The 20,798-nt window shown below is 37.6% G+C and overlaps 1 protein-coding gene across 1 annotated transcript in view; it reads left to right on the top strand.

Annotated features, from left to right (window-relative positions):
• The window catches only part of PTPRN2 (protein tyrosine phosphatase receptor type N2), a 612,734-nt gene that overhangs the window by 140,347 nt on the left and 451,589 nt on the right, over window positions 1-20,798 (top strand). Inside the window, exon 3 of the mRNA XM_068146020.1 lies at window positions 13,351-13,464. Coding sequence (XP_068002121.1) covers window positions 13,351-13,464 — 114 coding nt within the window. The remainder of the gene's footprint in view (window positions 1-13,350; window positions 13,465-20,798) is intronic.

The raw sequence follows: 20,798 nt of genomic DNA, 5'->3' as shown, positions 1-20,798 counted from the left end.
TAAAGATGATCCATGTTGGTTTTGTAGAAATTATTCTGAAGTCTTCTTAAAAAAAAAAAAAAAAAAGGAGGAAAGGAAGAAAGAAAAAAGGAGGAAAGAAAGAAAGAAAAAAAGAGGAAAGAAAGAAAGAAAAAAGGAGGAAAGAAAGAAAGAAAGAAAGAAAAAAGGAGGAAAGAAAGAAAAAAGGAGGAAAGAAAGAAAGAAAGAAAGAAAGAAAGAAAAAAGGAGGAAAGAAAGAAAGAAAAAAGGAGGAAAGAAAGAAAGAAAAAAGGAGGAAAGAAAGAAAGAAAAAAGGAGGAAAGAAAGAAAGAAAAAAGGAGGAAAGAAAGAAAGAAAAAAGGAGGAAAGAAAGAAAGAAAAAAGGAGGAAAGAAAGAAAGAAAAAAGGAGGAAAGAAAGAAAGAAAGAAAAAAGGAGGAAAGAAAGAAAGAAAGAAAAAAGGAGGAAAGAAAGAAAGAAAGAAAAAAGGAGGAAAGAAAGAAAGAAAGAAAAAAGGAGGAAAGAAAGAAAGAAAGAAAAAAGGAGGAAAGAAAGAAAGAAAGAAAAAAGGAGGAAAGAAAGAAAGAAAGAAAAAAGGAGGAAAGAAAGGAAGGAAGGAAGGAAGAAAGGAAGAAAGAGAGAAAGAAAGAGAGAGAGAGAGAGGAAACCCAAACCAGAGAGCTGTTGAAATCTATTCCTTAAATGTGTGGGAACAGCTTAGTGTAAGTGTTTTGCCTGCAGGTAAAAAGAGAACACTTCCAATGGTTCTACTGAAAAGTACACCTTAGGATGGATCTGCATAGAAAATATATTTCTCTGTAATTTCTGACAGGCCTATTGTTAGATTGCTTTGCAAAATTTTTATTCCAGTATTTGTTTAGCATTTTTAGTTTCTGGTCTGCTAATTCCTTCCCGCCTTTTTCCACTCAAGATACCAATACCATGAAGGGACTGAAAGAACATCACAAGGATCTGAAAATTACAGTTTTGTAACAGAATCCTGATGGGACAGAAGTCAAAACAGTAGCAGTAATCTCTGCTCCAGTTTTGGCCTGGCTGTCTTCCATAGATTGTATATCGTGACATGGAAATGCTTCTTGTATCTGCATTTGCAGCTAGTATCTGCTTGCTTGTGACACAGCCTGTATGACTGATTTTATGCACACACAAAATTGTGGATCTCCTTACCTGTGCCCACCTGATATTTTTATTCCTTTGCTCCCTAAGTGTATGTGCTTAGCTCTGAATATTTGGCCCTTAGGGATCCTGATGTGAATGTTCAGCAGTAATGCTACTACTGATAGGGCACAGGAGTAAGGGGACAATTACATGTTATTCAAAGTGAACTTCAAATGACTTTTGGAGATATGGTACTTTTTGTGAACTGAGAGGCCTCTGCCAGGGCCAAACCACCTCAATCTTTGTGGAAACGTAGTGAAGGGAATATATTTGGAAACACAGTGATGCTCTATAAATTATTCATGTACTAGTGATTTCAAATAGATTCAGAGAGTGATAAATCAGTGGATTCAAATGAGTGAAAAACATATGCATTTATTTATCTGAGTGACAGAAGAGACTCCATATATCTCTATCTGAACCTTCTCTTACTTTATTATTGTACTTAAGCTGAAATAGGTATAACACCTCCTCTTAATGTTCATCAGCTCAAAAGCCAAGCTGGTTGAAAATTGATGGTAGCACCTCAGCTAAGGTTGAATCCACAGGATTTTGTTAGAGTTTATTCTTATGTTATGGCTATTCCATTAATCAAAGCTTTGTGACTGTATTTGTATCAAGGCACCTATCTGTTCAATTTAATGATTCAGATTTTAGTCTAGCCACATCAGCTTCAGCATCTGCCACCATCTCTTTAGTAGCTCTGGAGGAAAACTCCAGCAACTGCACTTCTGGTTTACCTGTCTAATCTCATATACAATGTTTCTTTTCCCTAAAAGTCAGGACATCAGTATGAAAATAATCACTGCTTCTATGTGTTGGTAGAAATAATACTTTCTCTTATCTGTAATGTCTCTATTCTCATTAATGGTGAAAAATGGAAGGATATGAGTAGGTGGAGGAGTTGATAACCCTGCTTTAGGTCATCTAAATACAGTGTCTAGATAAAACTGCAGGCTTACTAGTGAGAATAAGCTTTAAGAGTGTGTCTCAGAAGTTATTTTTCACTGAAAGAAGACTGAAAATTATGCCTTTGTGAAATGAATTCATCAATCCCATTCTAAATGTAAGAGAGTCCGTGGCCATATCACACTGTATCGTGATCACGTAAGACATTTCAACCTAAGTGCAATCAGTACTTTGAAATAACATCAGTATAGGAAACTTCAGTGTCAAGGGAAGGTGGGTTTCTGCTTCAGGAGATGCTGTTCATCCTGTGAGCTTCATATTACAGCAAAGCTTTACAATTTCCTGCAGGGTATGGTATGATGCTTGCAGGGCTTGTAATTTTTTCACATTTTTCTAAAACTTTGGAAAAGACAACCAGCCATGGAACACTGAGGCTGCAGCAGAGACAACTGCTTAAATAAATAGTTATTTTTAAGCATTGCAACATTCCCAGTGGCATCACTTTCAGTGAATGTAAATTTAGGCTCTTGCTTAACAGTAACTGAATGTACTGGAGTTTGCACAGAAATATACCTCCCTTCACAAGAACTTGCAACCTCAAATGCTTGTAAGTGTTTGTCTTAAATCCATACCTGAACTTTGTGAGCAAGCCAGAGAATTCCATCAGTATAAAATTCACTTCAGGGTACCCTTTCCATTTTCTGGGCGTGTGTAAATATGTCAAAGACAAAACTTTGAGGAATCACAGCTCTCTGGATATGGTGATTTGGGGATGGTTAATAGTTCTTTTGAGTGGAACAAAGGTTCTCTGGTACAGTGAATGTGCCTAGACACATTCTCTTACTTACTTATCACTTCTTCCTATGGTTGGTAGTGATGCAATTCTGTATATGCTGATTACAACCTGTTAATACAATTACAGTTGCAATTCATCATGACCCTAGATGATCTGGGACTTAAATTTTAGCAACCAGATATTCAGAAAAGGTGATTATAATTTAAAAAAATCGTAACTGGGAGAGGTGCAATAAGGCTTCCCTATTCCTGTTCCAGTGCCTGAAGTGTATCAGTGTTTGACTGAAACTCAGAATCTGTGTAGAGATGAAGACAGGAGACAGAAGTAGTAATACCGTGAAAGGAACGCAGCATTGTCAGTTTTGCATAGATTGTCTTATATTCTGGGCACGGTTATCAAAGCTTGAGGAATATCCCACCCACTGTGAGAAGACATCCCTTAAAGCACTGAAGGTGCTGCAATAGCTTTAGAATAAGGAATGAACACTTGCTTTTCAGTCATGCAATAGGGATCGGTGCAAGCCTTGTCTCTCTGGATGAGAGGTATCAGTAACATCAGCGAGTTGCTGAGCACCTGCCAACAGTGTTTAAAAAAATAACCTTGTTTGTGTAGAAACACTTTTCTGGGTTTTGCCCCTTTATTTTAATATTAAAATAAGCAGAGCAGAAAATGATAGAGGAGTTTTACCTTTTTTTTTCTTTCTTTCTTTTTTTTTTTTTTTTCTTTAGTTACAGTCACTGTCCAGATAAGGTGAGGGCTAAAAGATTTCTTCTTCATACCACATAATATGCCATTTTCATTTTGTGCTGCTCATAACCCTGAGTGTCACAGCTTTCTATTCTAGTCTGAATAGTCAATGAAACATTATGAAGCCGATAAGAAAAGCTGGTCCCCGTTACTTGGCAACGGCTGTTAAGCAGAGCTGAGTGCTGTTGATTGAGAAGATTAGCTGCCATAGATAAACCTCCTCTTTTTGCTGCCCTGCTGCTTATCTTTCCACCCATAACAAGTTGCACCAAATATGACAGCAGTCAGTGGTTTAGGCAGAATGTGAACTTTGCAGCAGATGAAGTTTGTGCAAAAGACTCAGGGTGCAGCCTTTAAAAGAATTAATTTATTGAAATTTGCAGGTTGTTTTCTGGACTGTCTTGACTTTGGGGTGAGCATTTTTGTTTTGAAAGAGTGGTGCTCCAGTCAGGAGAGAAATGGGATGTTCTGCTCCCACATTGTCCATTCACAGACGCTGAAAATAGCAGCAAAGATTTTTAACAGTTTTCTGACTCCTGTTCTTAGTGACACTGAGGAAATAGATGAAAATACACTGCACCATTACTGCAGTTACCAGATATACAGAGGCTGGATTAAAAGACAAAACCTGACTGTTTGGTTGATGCCTTTGTGGAAAATGCTGTTGTAGATTGGACAATATCCTGATGCATCAAAAACTCTTTATATTTGTACACTGTTAGGAAATCTTTCTAGTTTTGCTGTACCCAAGTTAAGTTTCATCAGAGAAGGGTTTTGTTGACTGTCAAGTTGCAGCTGAAATGTGAGTGAGGATAGGAGGTGGTGGATCTTCACGTCTTCTTCCTCTCACATTTTTACAATGGTGCTTTATCCTTTTGCTTTCATTAATGATTTTACAAGTCTGTTTATATTTTTGCCTTTGGAGGGGGTCTTTGCAAACCTTTCTATTGACTGGAACAGAAGCACGGCCTGGGCTGATTGAATGACTGGGGAGCAGAAAAGCACCAGCAGAAGAATGAAACTCTGAGGTGACATGCTTAAGAAGAGTAGTCTTTGTGCAGAGATCTGAGTGAATAGTTATTCATCTAATAAGTGTCATAAATTCACCATGTTATTTAAATGTCTGGTATTATTTTCAAGAATCCAGCAGAAGCTTCAGAAGAATAGATTTTTGGGGAGAGGCATTTTCATTTTGTTACCTTTATATATCTATGTGAAAAAAAAGGAAAGAAAGTGATGGCTTCTGCCTGGGAGAACATTCAGCTGGAGTGTAAGAAGAGACAACAAACAAATATGCTGTTTCCTGTGTAGCTTTGTTATCCCAAGGAAGAATCTGGCACTCCATAGGCAATATAGTATGAGGGAGAAATGGAGAAAAATACTGTGTGGCACTCATCAGTACAGCAGTATTTCAGCAGGATTTTATGCTGATGCTGTGGTCCTGGCTTTCATTATTCATTTATTTAGTCTTTTAACTTTCATGAATAATGAGGTATTATTTCATCCTTTTTTATCAAAAGGACTTTGTTCAAAATGACTTATTCTGTCTTTCTGTCTTCTTTTTGGAAGTATATAAATGCAGAGTTTACAACTTCTGTATGTAACGATTAGAAATTGGAGGCGACTCTAAAGCTGGGAGCAGATTAAATTCAGCCCCCAAATTCCAGTTTAAAGATGGCTTATGTTGGAAAATGTATTTTAAAAAGCTCATTAGAACTTCTAACACTCAGATGTTAAATATTGTGTGAGCTCTATGTATTCTGTGAATAAAACAGGAAGCAATTTGGGGTGCACATTTCACATGCATTGATGGGTCTGTGCACCAAAACCAGAAAACTATTACTGTAACTGAGGAGAATTGAATGCTTCTGAAACTGCTCCTAGTCCTGTTCCAAGTCTCCATTCCATTATCATTTCCTCTGCAGACTACTAGAGACAAAAGATCATCTTCTATTCTGAAGACTTCTGTGCTGGAAAAGGTATTTCACTCTTGGGCTCTTTCCAGCCTATAGATAATCTCTTTTGCTTCTCTCAATGTCCTCTCCAAAATATATCACTCATTTTAAAATCTGGACAGCAGAGCTCTTTATTCCCCCACTGACCTCATCAGTGCTGCATACTGAATTTATGTCACCTCCTTATTGCAACTTATTGCTGTCATGTTCATATGTCCAGAAACCTTATTAGTGCTTTTGCTCTGGTATTCTCTCAGACTGAATGCTGGGGTCTGAGCCAAGCAAGGTTTCATGCTCTTCACCTATATGGGCAGAGCTCAGGTTCTGGCACACAGCAGGGGACAGCTGAATCCCGACCTCTAATTCATTGTGATAGAAATAATGTTTCTGAATGCAACTTCTGATAGGTAGTAATGTGATATTTAGCTACTAACAGTGCAATTTGCTTGAAAACTGTCAGATTTTTTTTAAGCTCTCCAGAATGCTCAGAAACTGTTAGCATCCTTTGTCAAAGTTTGAGGTGAGGTTCTCGACTGTTGCAGTGCCCTTGTGTAAGCTGTTGGAGGCAGATTCATGTGCTGCGGCTTTGATAGGAGTGCTGGTATTTTGTACTTGAGCAAGGTGTAGAAATTTCTGAGGTAGCTCCTAACAGTTTTAATAAGTCCACAGAGTGTAGCACTCTGAAGTTATCCTAGTTTATAAGTGTTTCCCCTCCCCTTCATAAAGGAATGCATTTAAAATTTCTGCTGGTGTGTTTGGGTTGGCATAACATAATTGTTCCTAATTTTTGTAATGCTTTACAGCGAGGGAACAAGATGGGGATCTTTATTACTGTAATTTCATGCAAGTCTGAAGTCAGTTCCATTTAGGAATAAATTCAGATTACAAAAGCTACCTGCTATCTCAATAAATATTGCCCTGCAAAGATCTAGAAAGCTTCAAGTTTGACAAAGGTCAGAAATAAACCATTTGCTATGTTAGATGCCACAGATGAGTATGAATGGAATGGTCATATCATGTTTTCACTCAAACACTGCCTCCTGCAAACCTGTAATAGCTAACTCCTAAAATACAAGCCCTTGGCACTCAACACAAGTTAAAACTTTCACTACTTTGTTTTTGAATATAAAATGAAAATTAATAATGATATCCATTTTGCCAAACACGTTTCCTTGCAGAGTTATTTTTGCCTTGGGAATACAGATGCAAGAGCATCTACAGTCTGATCACACAGTGAAGACATTGCCAGCGCCAGAGTGGTTTTTGGCACCAACTGAAAATGTAATGGGGATCCTTGAAGTGACTGAAGTACATCTCAGTGATACTTGGAAAATTAGTGCGCATAAATAAGCATTAGTATATTTGCATCTCATTGCTTCCATAAATAAATTCTTAGTCCCTCCAGTAACCTCTGTTCATAAATGAATATTGAGTTAAAAAAACATTGTTCATGTTTCATCATTCCTCATTGCTTTGGCTTATTTTTAAACAGCACAAGCAATAGGAGATCCATTACTCTTCCAGGAGGGAGTTGAACAACTTCAGAATAGTCTCTCCCTGCTTGAAACTCGTTCTGATTCAGAATGCTCATTTTTATCTTCCCTCTCCATTTCTCCCAATAATGTCATAAATAATTAACCAACCAGGTTGCATAAACCTGTAGTCTTTTCCCATAAAGAATCAGATAATTCAGTGCTAAGGATCTATGTGGCTACCTCCTTTCTTTCCTTTATCTCTGAAGTTCTCTAGTTTATTTGTATCTTTCCAGTAATGATGTGGTCAGATGTTGGTGCAGTATTCTGTGTCTTCTGGAAAATGTTGCTTTTTTTCTACATGGGGGTGGGACATGGCTGAGATTTCTCACTAATGACATGGCCATGTAAACTATAAATGCACATGTTAATCTTATAGCCCAAGGACTAAGTATGCTAAAGAGATACCTTTGGTGTAAGTTTAATAATACTTAACTTACACTTTGTATTTTTCCTCCTGGAGGAGTATTTATGTTTAATCTTTTCCTTCCTCTTCTCTCTAGAACCAGTATTGACATAAAAAAGGCTAAATGATCTTTAAATAACAATCTGTGTACGCTTTCCCTTCTTGTCTTACTTCACCAAACGCATATCCTAGCCTGTTTCATATTGCATTTCTTAATTTTAAATAACTACCTCAACTTCCACACGCCTATCACCTGTAAGGATAAGGAAGACTGGAGGTGGCTGTAGCTGCTCAGCTATGTGATCCGGCCGAAGTCAAATGGAGCTGAAAGCCGTAAATGGAGCAGGTGGAGAAGCTTGTGCTCCCGGACTGGTCCCTGGGTGCGGAGCTGCCCACTAGGTGCCACTGTTATGCTCTGAAACGAGCTACCGCGGCCGCGGGGCTGCGCAGGGCGGAGCGAAGCGCACTGCTGGGCAGGTTCCCAGTGTAAGCAGGGAGACGCTTCCCAGGGCGGCTGCGCTGTGTTTGGAGCGCTGCAGCTTTGCCATGCAGCTCGCCGGGACTGCCAGAGCAGCTTTTCTGACGAGCCGCTGCAGTGAGACTTGTGAGGGTTTGCTGTCTGAGAGCACTGGAGTAATATTTGCAAAACATTGCGTGAGAAACGAAACTGTGGAAGCCAATGTTACTCTGTCCGTGTGATCTCTACCTCACTTGTAAAGAGAATTTAAAAGCAGAGGTATAAATTAGGACCAAATCCTTTTTGAATAAGTGGAATATGAAAAAATGTGCTATTTGCTGAAGGGCTTGCTTGCCAAATGTTGGATGTGGATTTGTGGACTACATCTGAAATAAGCCTCTTTGGTGTGTCACATAATGTCCTCTTCAAGGAATTGCAAACAAACACCTGGAGAGAAAGACTGGGAAAGGAGAATAAAATACTTTAACAATCTCCTTCATACTTCCTAAACCACTTAACATCTGTGATCTTGAAGCCCACTATCATGAGAATTTTGGGATGCAAATATTATATTTCCCAAATGGTTAGTGTTTCCTGTAGGCAGCTTGAGCTCTGAACCTCAGGTTACAAGGTATCAAACACTGGCCTTTTTGTTAGTTCTGGACTACTCTTGAACTTTTACAGCACCTTAAACCAATAGCTGGTGTATGGAATTTGAAGTAATGTCCATATTCAATGAGAAAGGATCTGTTTCTTACATAATCTTAAGTTGCAGAAGAATGATTCCCAGTGAAAACTGTGCAGAAATGTTAGCAGAAGTTCTCGTGATTAGCTGCAAGAGCTCCAATGATGCAGTCAAAGGTGGTAGCAGATGCCATTTGACATGCTGCTGGGTTTGTGGAATTTCTTCTTTATGTTATGACACAGGAACAAAGCTGAATGTTTGCAATATGGAGCAAGACTTACATGTTATGCAAAGGTCTATTTTATGACTTTTTAATAATTGCCAGGTAACTAGGCCGAGGAAGCAGAAGCGTTGGTTGACTCATGTCAGTAGTGATGCTGTCTGGAGAGCCACTTCCTTTCTGGCTGCTGCAGGAAGTTTGATGAGCAAAAGTGGGTGCTTCAAAGCATCTTGAAGACTTTTTTGCAAAGGTCACTTGTCAGCACCCTCTGAAAACTTCACTGCATGTAGATTAAATAATTGCTTAGTAGTTTCAGGATGGGGTGTTTTTCTTTAGCCAAGAACAGTGTATTGTACACTGGGATGTGTATATATATATATATATATATATATATATATATATATAAAATTATTCTTCTTTCAGTAGGAAATACTGGAAAATAATGGAATGAATCACTGCCCACAAATAGTCTTGAATTCAAGGTGAAGGTGGTCTCTCAGTGCAAGTTCCCAAAGATATTTAGTACCTGGTATGCATGTGATGCCTGTCTACCTTACCAAATGAATGTGCTGGCACACATTCAAAACTGTTTCAAAAGAAGTATTTCTTCACTCTTCTTTTACATAATTCAGTACCTAGATGTCAATCATAAACGTAATGTGATGCTTGCTTCCTCAGGAGGTAACAGAGGTCATGAATACCTGCTAATTCATGGCAAATTGACAATAATAATGAATTAAGATGAATGTTTTCTGTTTGCTTCTAAACCTCTCTCAAAAAAAAAAAAATCACCCTTCCTGAACCTGTGTTTTGACTTGTTCACAGTTTAATCTAGCAGTTGTAATTTAGTTTTTTTTTTTACTATAAGTTGATAAATATTCAGTGTAAATGCATGTACCATGCCTCAGGATGTTGTCTCTAATAAAAGAGCTTCATCTGACACTATTTGAGATCTAACTGGGCACCTGGCTTACTTCAGATTTGTGTCTTGTAATGTTAGCTTCTAATTTTGTTACATATATTTGTCAAAATTCAAGATTTTAAATAGAGTTGGTAAAAACTAATGCTTGCATTCCCCCCCCAACCCCCCCCCAATACTAAATGTATTAGCCAAATAGCCAAACACGTTAAAAAGCAACTCACTGTCACCTTGGGTATATTATTCTTCTGTTTTAGTGCCTTCTTTGGAAACAAATGTAGAAGCTGTCTAAAATTCAGCGCTACCATGCTGTTAACACAGATGTTTTGAGGTCTAAGTATGAGTTGTAAGATATTACTATGGCAATTTCAGATACTACTCTTTGCTAACGTTTAGCAAATGATAGCACTTTAATAGCAACCATATGTGTATATTGATCAGTTGTCTCAGCCTTCCCTCATTCTGGGTATGTGTAAAGAGCAGATGTCTTTTGCATATTGCATTTCTTCCCAGAATACAATTTTAATCAAAGTTCAGTGTGAACACACTCTGAAGGGCTATAGGCATACAGGGGATGGTGGTTATTAAAGCATCACTCATGATTTGAACTTCTCTGCCGTGAGGTGTTTACTGTACAATCTGGGAACTTTTCCATTTTCCTCTTTGCCTCATGACAACTTTGGGCAATTCACTTATTGGAGATTGTCAGGGTGCATGACAGGGTGCTCAGACACCAACGCTTTGCCACAACCTTACCACGCCCTGCGCCAGAGGTGGGTGCAGCTGTTCTGGAAATAAGTACCACATGCTTACTACTCACTGTAAAGATCACAGTGCTTTTGGTTAGCTCACAGCAGATTAAACTGGACAGTTGTTAAACATTAGCTGAAATTTAGGTGAAAATGAGGTTTGTGCTGGACCAAAGCTATTCCTGAATTTGGGCTACGTCTGCCAAGTAGATTTCTTGGGCAGAAAATAAAAAGCAACCATATATATATATATATATATGTGTGTGTGTGTGTATATATATATATATACATATGTATATATTTTTGTGTGTGTGTAAAATTATTTCTCCCTTTTCCTCCAATGTAATTTTAAGAAGGTTGAACTGAAAGATACTTTGAAAATTGAATGCTCAACCTCAGATTAATTTTTTTTAGGTTTTAAGTCTTGCCACAGAAACCTTGCAATCAAATCAAGTAAAAAGGCAACCAGCCAACAACAAAAAGCCCCAAACAAATCCAACCATGAGAACCTCCAAACAAGTAGAAAAACCTAGGGAAATTCTTACTTTTAAAAAAAATAAATGACTGAACTGAATGATGAAATCCACTATTTGCACAACTCTAGTCCAGCTGTAATCTCCACTATAAAGACCCTCTGTATTTTAGAGATGGTATTTGCCAACTGCTCCTTGGGGCATACTGCTCCTTCTCCACTCTCCTAGTACTGCATTTAGCAGGGCAGAGGCTATTCATGATTGCAGCCTCTTCAAAGCTTATTATGCCCATATTTCAAGTACAAAAGCCAAAGTAACTTGCAGTTTCTCTCTGAGCAGTCCCAGCGTTTTTGGGTAGATGTATAATGCAGCTCAGACTCATGTGCTGGTTGTTAACGTTAGAATTTAAATAGGGTTTGTATTCCATCCTCCCCTCCCTCCCTCCCCCCATTCAAAGGCAGTAGGCTAAAGGTTTGTGAAAACTCTGGTTTTAGAAAAAGAGGCTGTCTCCTTCAGAGTTTGTGAGCAAATAAGCTTCTGCATCCATGGAGATATATTTAAATGATACTTAATACAAAAAAACTTTAGTTAGTGCTGAATTTGTATGCTTTTCTGCTCTCTGAAACAAAGTGATCATTACTCTTAAGGTATGAGATCTTTAAAAAAATCATGGAATATTAGTTGTTTGTACAAACACAGGTTTTTTTGTCCTAAATATTAATAGCCTTTAATGGTGGTATTCCAAAATAGAGCTGGCTTTTTCAAGTTAGGTTTCATTTTGAACAACCTTGTTCTTAAACCCTAATTATACATTTTTTTTTTGGTCCTGTCTTAATCAGGACCTCATTTATCCCTGCTAGCCATCCATTTACAAATGACTGATATTTATATACTTTGCTTATTTCCAATTACAACAGACTTTTTAAATGGAGATGAATATTCTGCTGCTGGGCTGCTTTATGCCTTGCATGGCAAGAAAGCAAACCAGTTCTGTGTATGTGGTTTCTCAATGAAACCCAGTTTTGAAAAACAAAAGTGGAAGCAGAGGTAAGTTTTTAATTTGGATTAACTTGACAGTTGTAAATGACAGGAGGATTGGAAAGGCAAAGAAAGAAGTTGGCTAATTTCAATGAGGTATTTGTGTTTAACAGTGAAGGCCAATAATGCCTTTTTTTTTTTTTGCATCGTGGACTGGTTTATTTTCTTTTATGCCATTATTTGTGTTTAGTGAACAGCTGGGCCAGTAGTTCCCATTTGTAGCCTTTTAGCTCTCTGAAGAAGCAGAGAAAGTAATGGGCGTTTGCAAATTAATAGTGACCGTTATTTTCTGCTAATCTGATGTAGCTCTCCTCTTTGAGCAGAGATGTAATATCGGAGCAGAAGTAATTACTGTGTTAAAACTAGTTCTGCGGGAGAATATTTTGCTAATTAAACTTGTTGCATTTAAATTGCTTCCTTTGGATCACTATATAGAAGAGAACTGTTTTGAACAATAAATGAAACCACTTTCTTTCTCAGAGGCCTAGAATTGCAGATGGTCAGATTGTATGTGAAGCACCTAGGCTCTGAATAAGTCTTTTGTATGAAAGAGAGAAAGGTAATTTGAATGTTTGAACTCCCCGTTCCTCCCACACATACACAGGAAGCATGTCTCAAAATGAACAATTCTCTAAATAAAGACTAATAAGAAGCTAAATTAATTAGAAGGTGTGATTTGAAAAGACATTGATGAGAAGAGTCTGTCATTCTAGACAAATGGAATGGAGCTAAATAAATTAGGCCACATTAATATCTCATTGTTCTGTGAGCAGCTTTCTTTTATTGCATTCATTAGAGGGTACTTCTTGAAATGAGTCTTTACTAGCCATTACAGATGCAGTTCTCATTTACCAATGCCTAGCACACAGCTCCTGCATTAAAAATGTTTCAGTAAGCCCTCATAGTTTTTGCAAATGAATACTTATATTTCTGGATGCCACACTTCATCTGCAACATAGCAGGCATTGAACATTAAGTTTTTTTCCCCACCAAATTGCCAGTAAAGAAGTCTTACTTCAAAAGATTTGGGAAGCAGAAGCCTGAATTTACTTCATAAAATAAACTGCATGCATAACTTGTACAATAGAATCTCTTCCAACTAATAGTCCTTCTAGTATTTATTTATTTAGATGGAAAATACTCTGTCTCATGACTTCAATAGCCCTTTGATAGGTTTTTTAAGTGTCTTTTAGAAGGTTCCTTCGGTATATAATTAGGATACATTGGAAATGCGCATCTCATAATACATTTCCTCCTCTCAGAAAATGAAATGTATATTTTCCCTTTTCTTCTTCTCTCTCCTGCAGATGGAATATTTGGGAGATGTCAGCGAGTGCCAGTAATAGACATCTATAAATATGACATTTCACCCCTTGTTCTTCAGCGCCTAAGGATCATCCTGGAGAAGCTCTCGCACAGAGGTATTGTAAAGTTCTGGAGGGGTGTTACTTGTGCTGGGGGTTACGGTTACTTTGTGCTCCCTCTGAGGTGAGACCTTTGTAAGTTTTTGAGTGCTGTGTCTTTCAGGCCCAGTAGTGCAGACTTTATAAAAGTGAAACGGCCTTCTAACTCACTGAATCTGCAACAAGGGCTTGGTGAAGTAATTTCAGGAGAGGTTCTTCCCCTCTATGTAGTGCATGTCTGTGACTGCCACTCTATACAGTAGAATTTTAACATCTATGAATGCTGCTGTTATAAATAAACCAGCAGGAAAGAAAAATAATTTGCCATGTATGCTTTTGCACTGCAGTGTATTTCAATGTGCACAGGCAGAAACTGCACAACTTCTAGTTAGCTAGAAACAGTTCTTAACTTTCTAGTGAACTCAAATAAGCAGAACTCTTCTGATTTCATTACATGCTGCGTCTACTCTGTTCCTCTTAATTTCATTCAGCTTCCTGATGTTAATCTCTGTGCCATTTCCAAGGCCAGAAAGGATGTTCTGGCTTCTGAATGGCATACCTTCAACTAAAAAATCAAAACTTAGATCAAGGAAAAGCCAATAATGAGAACAAACTTTTTAGGTGCTAATAAAAGAAATAAACCTCTGTTTCAGGCAGCCACAGGATCAAGAAATCTTTGTAATCTAAACTGTTTCAAGAGGATTGTTGGAATCGTTAATTTTTCATTGGCATCATCCTTCTGGTTGTTTGTTGCTAAATATTTTCCAATTGCCATCTCAGTTACAAACTGGTAACATTGTATTACCGTGATGTTAGTTTAATTATGGGGAAAAAAGAATTGATTTCTTGGAAGTTAGTTCACAGCTATGCATAATCTGGACTTCTAGTTTAGAAACCATTGATTTAGAGGATTTAAAAAATTTCCAGGGATTTACTTCCCATCCAAATGAAGCAAACTCAGCAAGACTCGATTGTATTAACTGCTGGCTGATTAACAGTTACATGTGAATAGTACTTGTTGCTCTATCACTTGTCATTTTCTAAAGGCTAAGTTATGCAAGCAAGTTTCGTGAAGATACTATTTAATCAGGGCAACACTGTGTGAGTGGAAAAGCTAGTGTTTGCTCTCTGGATACAGTGAAGAAGTAGGGGCACATTCATTGCACTAAGACACCTAAATTGATATTTAAACTCGTCATATCTTCATGGACAAACAGCACTCGTTTACATTGCCTCAATATTGATGCTGAGTGCTATATGAAGCTATATGAGTGCTCTATGACAGCTTCATGGGGCTGTCAGAGTTGAAGGACCTGGAGGAGACTCATCCTTTTTTTTGGAGGGCTACATGTAGAGGCTGATGGAATGCTCCAGGCCATCTCAAAAGATGCTTACTATGTCATTCACCCTGACTACCCTAAGACTTTGATTAGTTCAGCTGAACTGATGTGATCTCTCTCTTACTAAGTGCTTCTCTGATCAATAAACCAACCCCTCCTAGGATGTCTGTGACCACCAGCCCACCTCCCTGGGTATACCTGTTGTGGTAAACTGCAGTATGTTTCTTTTAAGGCAAGTTGGGCATTGCAATTTGGTCTCCTTTTTCATAGCAAGAGAATCAGAAGGAACACACAGATTGAAACTGTGATGAATGGAAACATTTTATCTTTTATCTTTTCTTACTCATGGCATTTAGATGTGCATACACAAATGTGTATATTCTTTGAACTGATATATAACTTTTGCAAGCAATTTTGGTGGCCTGTGGGTATCTCAGTGAAGGGAATCTTAAATATAGCTGTAAAAGATAATAGAATGCTAGAATGTTGTTGTTCAAAAGATTGATGTGATAAAATAGCTTTTTTTTTTTTGGACTCTCAGTATCTTTGGCAAATTCTGAAATGTTTATTGAGGAGAGGAATATATCAAAAGTAGAATCAGTATGGGCTATCAGATTAATAGATTACTGACACCAGGCTGCTCAGAGAAGGCTGCTGTTTGCTGCTGCTATCAGATATGACACATTTAGCCCTTAGGTCTTGTATTCTGGCTGGGATGGTCACTTGCACAGTTAATGCAGTTCCGCAAATCGTGTGCAAAACATCATGTCCATTTCTGCAGTATAGATATGCAAGACATTGTAAAGACCACAGCAATGTTTCTGGTAACCTTAATTGAGGGCTTCATTTTTTCATAGGATTTGTTTCCTTTATTTGTGTAATACTATGTTCATCTTGCCCTCTTGAAAAGAGTTCTGGAGAGCTGCACTTGTGATGCCAAACTTCCCTGGAAGGGATAAGAAACTGCATTTTTTCCCCTCCTGTTTGTAAAACAGCAGGATAGATTTCTCTTTGAAGTCCAAGTAGTGTAGGTCTCATGATAAGCATGATGTTTAGCAATGTCTGTTTTGAACACTTTGTATTAGATGTTTGTACTGTTAAGAGCTAAATATTTTGGAGGCTACTGACTAGGTTCATCTTTATTTATTTTTCCAGTGTGACTTGGTTTGTCTTTTTTGTCTCCTCCCTGATGTCTTCTTGCAGTGTAACTAGTATCTTCTTTTCCTAGCAATAGTTTTTTTTGACAGCTGTTTCCATAGAATAATAAAACCTGTAAATCCATAGGAATTCTTGTAAAACTTACATCCTCCTTCTTTTCTGTTTGTTGATAACTTCTGAGTCATGCCTGTATTTGAATCATAGTCCAAGTGGATGCTTGTGTGGTCAGGTGCTGTAAAACAAAGGACAACATGATATGAATAGAAAATACCATTTGTGATTCTGCCAGCTCAAAATGTTTACTACAATAGGAAAGCATATGACAGAGGCTTAGATGAGTGACACACCTGATGATAATCTGTTTAATAAAGGACTTTGTCTAAAATTGAATTCAGCTTTCATAATGCTATAGTTTTTATGTCTTCTTTACACATTGAGTCTATCTTTGTCTACACTGTCTACTCGTAGATTGATGATAGAAGCGAATGCCTTGGAATATTAGTTTCCTACAAAGAAATCATCTGTTAGCATTCAAATACCCTTGTTTGTGGCATTTTCTCTCACACTGTCCTTGAGTCAGTCAAATCTTTTAAAATACTCTCCATGAAGAAGGTTTTCTGAAGATTCAGCTTTTATAAGTGTGGTGATCTATATGGGAAAGGACTTTTTCACAGTTGCTGAAACATGATGAATCACTTTTTCAGGTTGATTATGCTATAATTTATGGAGTTGAAAAAATTCTCATTTTCTGATAAATAGGACAATCAAAAGGATGCTGTTTAGATAGGACTGGGAAATGAAGGAAATACCAGCATAGAAGGGTGAATGATTAGTCCCTGAAAGAAATGGAAATACTAATTCCTATGGTTGGCCTTCTGTGTTCTCTTACCCAGCTTAGGAAGGCAAAGTGATTGCATCACCGTGATTCTTGGCAAGATTGTAGAAACAGTTTCATGGTGATTGACCTGTAGTGTAAGACACATGGAAAATGAGATAGGAGGACTAATCATGATATAACTCAAGCATGAATGCACGAATAGCACTTGAAGTATCAGCATAAGTAGTAATAAAAGTAAACAGTAGTATTTCTCAACTTATTTACTCCAAGAGTGATTTACATTTGCTTCATAGAACAGTTTCTAACCAGTGATTCAGACTGAGAACATAGCAACTCTGTGACAAAGTGCAGCTGCCATAGCAATGAGCATTACTTGATGGAAGAGCAGAGAGGCAGTCTGGGGCACACACGTCCTCAAAGCCATCAGAACAAAGGTATTTGCTCAGGGTCACAACAAATGCCCATCTAATTTAGAATTCTGCCCCTGAGTGTGGCCACTATTTTGTGTGTATGTCGGGGGGAAATGTAAGGAATGTTTAAGCCTAGAGAAGCTTTTCCAGCATTTGTACTTTCTCAGCATTGTGTGCTTGGTGGCATATGGCTCTCCTCAGCTAGAAGTTGTATATTTGTCTGTTGAATGCCCTGTGGACACTGTTTCTAGCACAGTTTGACAGGACACTGTCCTAGAAGCAGAGTATGTTAGACTAATAATCTGTAGTTTAGCTTCTGTCTTCTGTTTTACTTAAATTGTAATTAAATTATAGGTGTTGTGGCTTTACTGAACTGTGCAGTGTGACCATTTAAAAAACAGAGAAAAGTGTTTTGTTTTGCTTATGTAAATGGGAGTCATTATTAAGTGATTCCTGAGTTTGTGTTGCTCCTTATTTTTTGCTAAAACACTTTCTTGTTCAAAACTTTACTTTCAAAGACAGCAATTTCTTTCACACTACTCGTGAAGAAAGTCTTGCTTAAGATACTCAAGTGTCAGCAGTGTTATTAAGAGAGGCAAAAAAGCAGGATACACTTTTGAATTAATTTAGCTCGAGTGAGCAAGTTATTCTGGAAAGGCTCATGGGCTGTGATAGCAGGCAACAGATTTACAAACTGGGGGGAAAAAGGTGGGAAAAAACTGGAAACTCTTTCTCTCTTGTTTCCTTTGAAACCCAGGAAGCTCTTGACAGGAGGAAAAAATATTTGTGCTAAATTGATTCTAACCAGTTAAGTGTAAGGTGATTAATATAACTTTGCTTGCAATAAATTTATACTCTTACAGCAAATTTGTTTTACAAAATAAATTTACAATCAGTTACCTTGAAAATTGAAATGAATGTGAGTTGTCACATGCAGCTTGTGAACTACGAAAGGGCTGCTAAATATTTCAGCCAGGACTATTTTTCAAAGCAAAGAATCATTTATTGCTGCAACAAAGGTAAGGGACTTGAAAGTAAGTCTTTATAAGCTCAGTTTTGAAATAAACTTAAAAGGAATAATGCGGTTCTTGCACATATTTGCTGGGTGATTATCACATCATTATGGAGGTGTACAGAAACCTGAAACTAGGAGAGGTAGGAGAAAGCAGGTTTTCCTTTAAATTCAAATATTGATATAAGGGAAGGCAAACTCTTCTTTCGACCTTCAGAGAAAAAACCAAGTTTCACTTGAAAAGAGCAGTGCATTTACATACAATTTCCCAGGCATCAGTGTTCTCCAGACATCTATGTACAGAGCAAATTCTTCTCCTAGATGGCTGCTGAGGCCAGGAATTGAGGCATAACCCCCCATGACATGCTGCAGAGGAGGAACTCAGCCAGGGCTGGACATATATACTTACCTTCTGCTTTCACTGTCATGCTGCCTTCACTTTTTGGCTCAATGGACAGTAATGCTCTGAACAAGCTGCAAAAAATTCCTGTCTTTGTTAATTTCACCATTGATATTTTTTGGTCTTCAAAGAATACACTTTGAGATCTTTTTTTTTTTTTTTTTACACACCTGAACGTTGCACAGCACAGAACAAACAAATAAATAATTTTTCATGTGGTTCATTGTATGGCTGCTCTGCTTACCAGACATCATCTGATACGGCACTGACTCTCTCTTTGGCATGTAAGACAGGGAAGTGCTACTTATGAAGAATGCATTTGCATTACAGAAATCATTATAGGAGCAGAGCAGATACAATGCATTGTGGGAAAGATATCAGAAAGCCCAGAAGAAAACTTTTTAAGGTACATTTAGTTTTGTCTGCATTAATAACACTGTTTGTAAAGCTTTTATTGCATTGGATTTCATTTGAATATTGCCTTTTGGAAAGCATGTATGGCATCCCAGTAGCATCATATTCCTTTTGTTTAAAAAAATGTAAAAAAAAATAAATATAAAGCAGAGCTTTGACTTGTGTTTTTCATAAGATAACACTTTAAGTAATATGTTTGATAGGACAGAGAAAAGGTCTGCACGTCTCCTTTCTGTCATGTTTCTGTCAACTAGCAGTGACAGCTGCTGACTGGGATCAGGATGTATCAAATTCTTCGTGGTCCAGATAAATTTACAGCTTTTATTCCAGTGGAAACATAGAAATTAGTGATAATAAAATGCAAATATTGAAGGCTGTTGATCAGTTCCTGCCTTGCCTCCTTTGTTTTGAAGATTTCTGTCTCGCCTCATGGATTTTTAACCTCCTCATTAATGCTTAGTCTTTCCATGAATCTCTCAGTGCTGGCTCTTCCACACTTTATGTTTTTTTTGGTGATCTTTGAAATCTGGAGACTGTTTCTGTTTCCTCATTCTGTAGAAGAAACTGAAGTTGGCACTTGGGCTTAAGCAAACAAGTTCACCAGGCTTCCTCTGGAGGGCCTTGCTCCCAGCATTAGACTGAGCAACAGCTCAACGGCAGAAAGTCTTGTATTTGGGTTATTCATCAACATGCTGCCCTGTTAATAATGTCACACAGGGCTTTGAACTTAATACTTATTCTGTTAGACCATTCTTTTAGAAAATCAACACCTTTCACAGGACCACTGGCCTGGGCATGCTGGGCTTGTAATGATGTGGGTGCATAAGATATTTTTAAAACACACTGGAAAATTCAGCAAACAAATTGCAACTCATTACCAGTGCTTCCCACACGTAGAATATCAGCAAAACATCAATTCAAGCATGAGATTACTTCTTTAGCTGTGTTCTCTAATGATGCTACTTTTGAAACTGTGACTAACAATATAGCATACCCACAGTCATGATACCAGTTTGTACCATTAATCCATAATTCTAGCACATTTACATACTCAGCATAAAACTTTAGTTAATTTAATGTGATTTTTAAATAACTGCACTACCAGTGTTTTATTCCTTATTTGGATTTTTATTAGGGAATTTGTTTCCCTGTTCTATTTCTATATTCATTGCACATCCTTCTCTCTACATGACCTCTCATTCTTTTATGATACCAACTTTTAATGACACCTGGTGTTTGAGATATTTTTAACTTTATAGTAGTTGCTCCAAGTTCTGAAATGTTTAGGCTTATTTTTGTTCACATGCACAATTTTAATCTTATTCATACAAGACCTTAACAGGTAGATTGTGTTCCTCACAGTACACCATGGTATCATTCAAGCTCCACTTGCAGTAATCACTATGAATTCCCAGAAGAATTCTCATTTCCCTTTGCTCTACAGAATATATAGAGTGTGTGTATATATATACACACACACTTTTTTTCCCATGTATATAGATGTTTTCATTCTTTATCTCACAGTTTAGAATGCTTCTGACAAGCTTAGCATTTTCCTGCAAAGTCTGGATGTTACTAGATTTCTATTTTAGTTTGTCATGTTTTCTTTCATGCTGATTCTTAGCATATCCTCCTCGTATTTCGCAAGTTTCTCCTTCTGTTTTGTTTTGCCTATAAATGAGTGTATGGCTATGGACAGTGCAGTTCATGATAATAAAACTGTACTTTCCTTCCAACACTCGTCCATTACTTAGTTTCTCTTTTGAAGCTTCTCACAGTC

This window comes from Melanerpes formicivorus, unplaced genomic scaffold, assembly GCF_026170545.1.
Source record: "Melanerpes formicivorus ecotype bairdi unplaced genomic scaffold, bMelFor1.0.p_v2 SCAF_13, whole genome shotgun sequence".
In the NCBI taxonomy this organism is placed as follows: Eukaryota; Metazoa; Chordata; class Aves; order Piciformes; family Picidae; genus Melanerpes; species Melanerpes formicivorus.
Note: the sequence above shows the minus strand (reverse complement) of the source record. Positions and strands in the feature narration are given on the sequence as shown.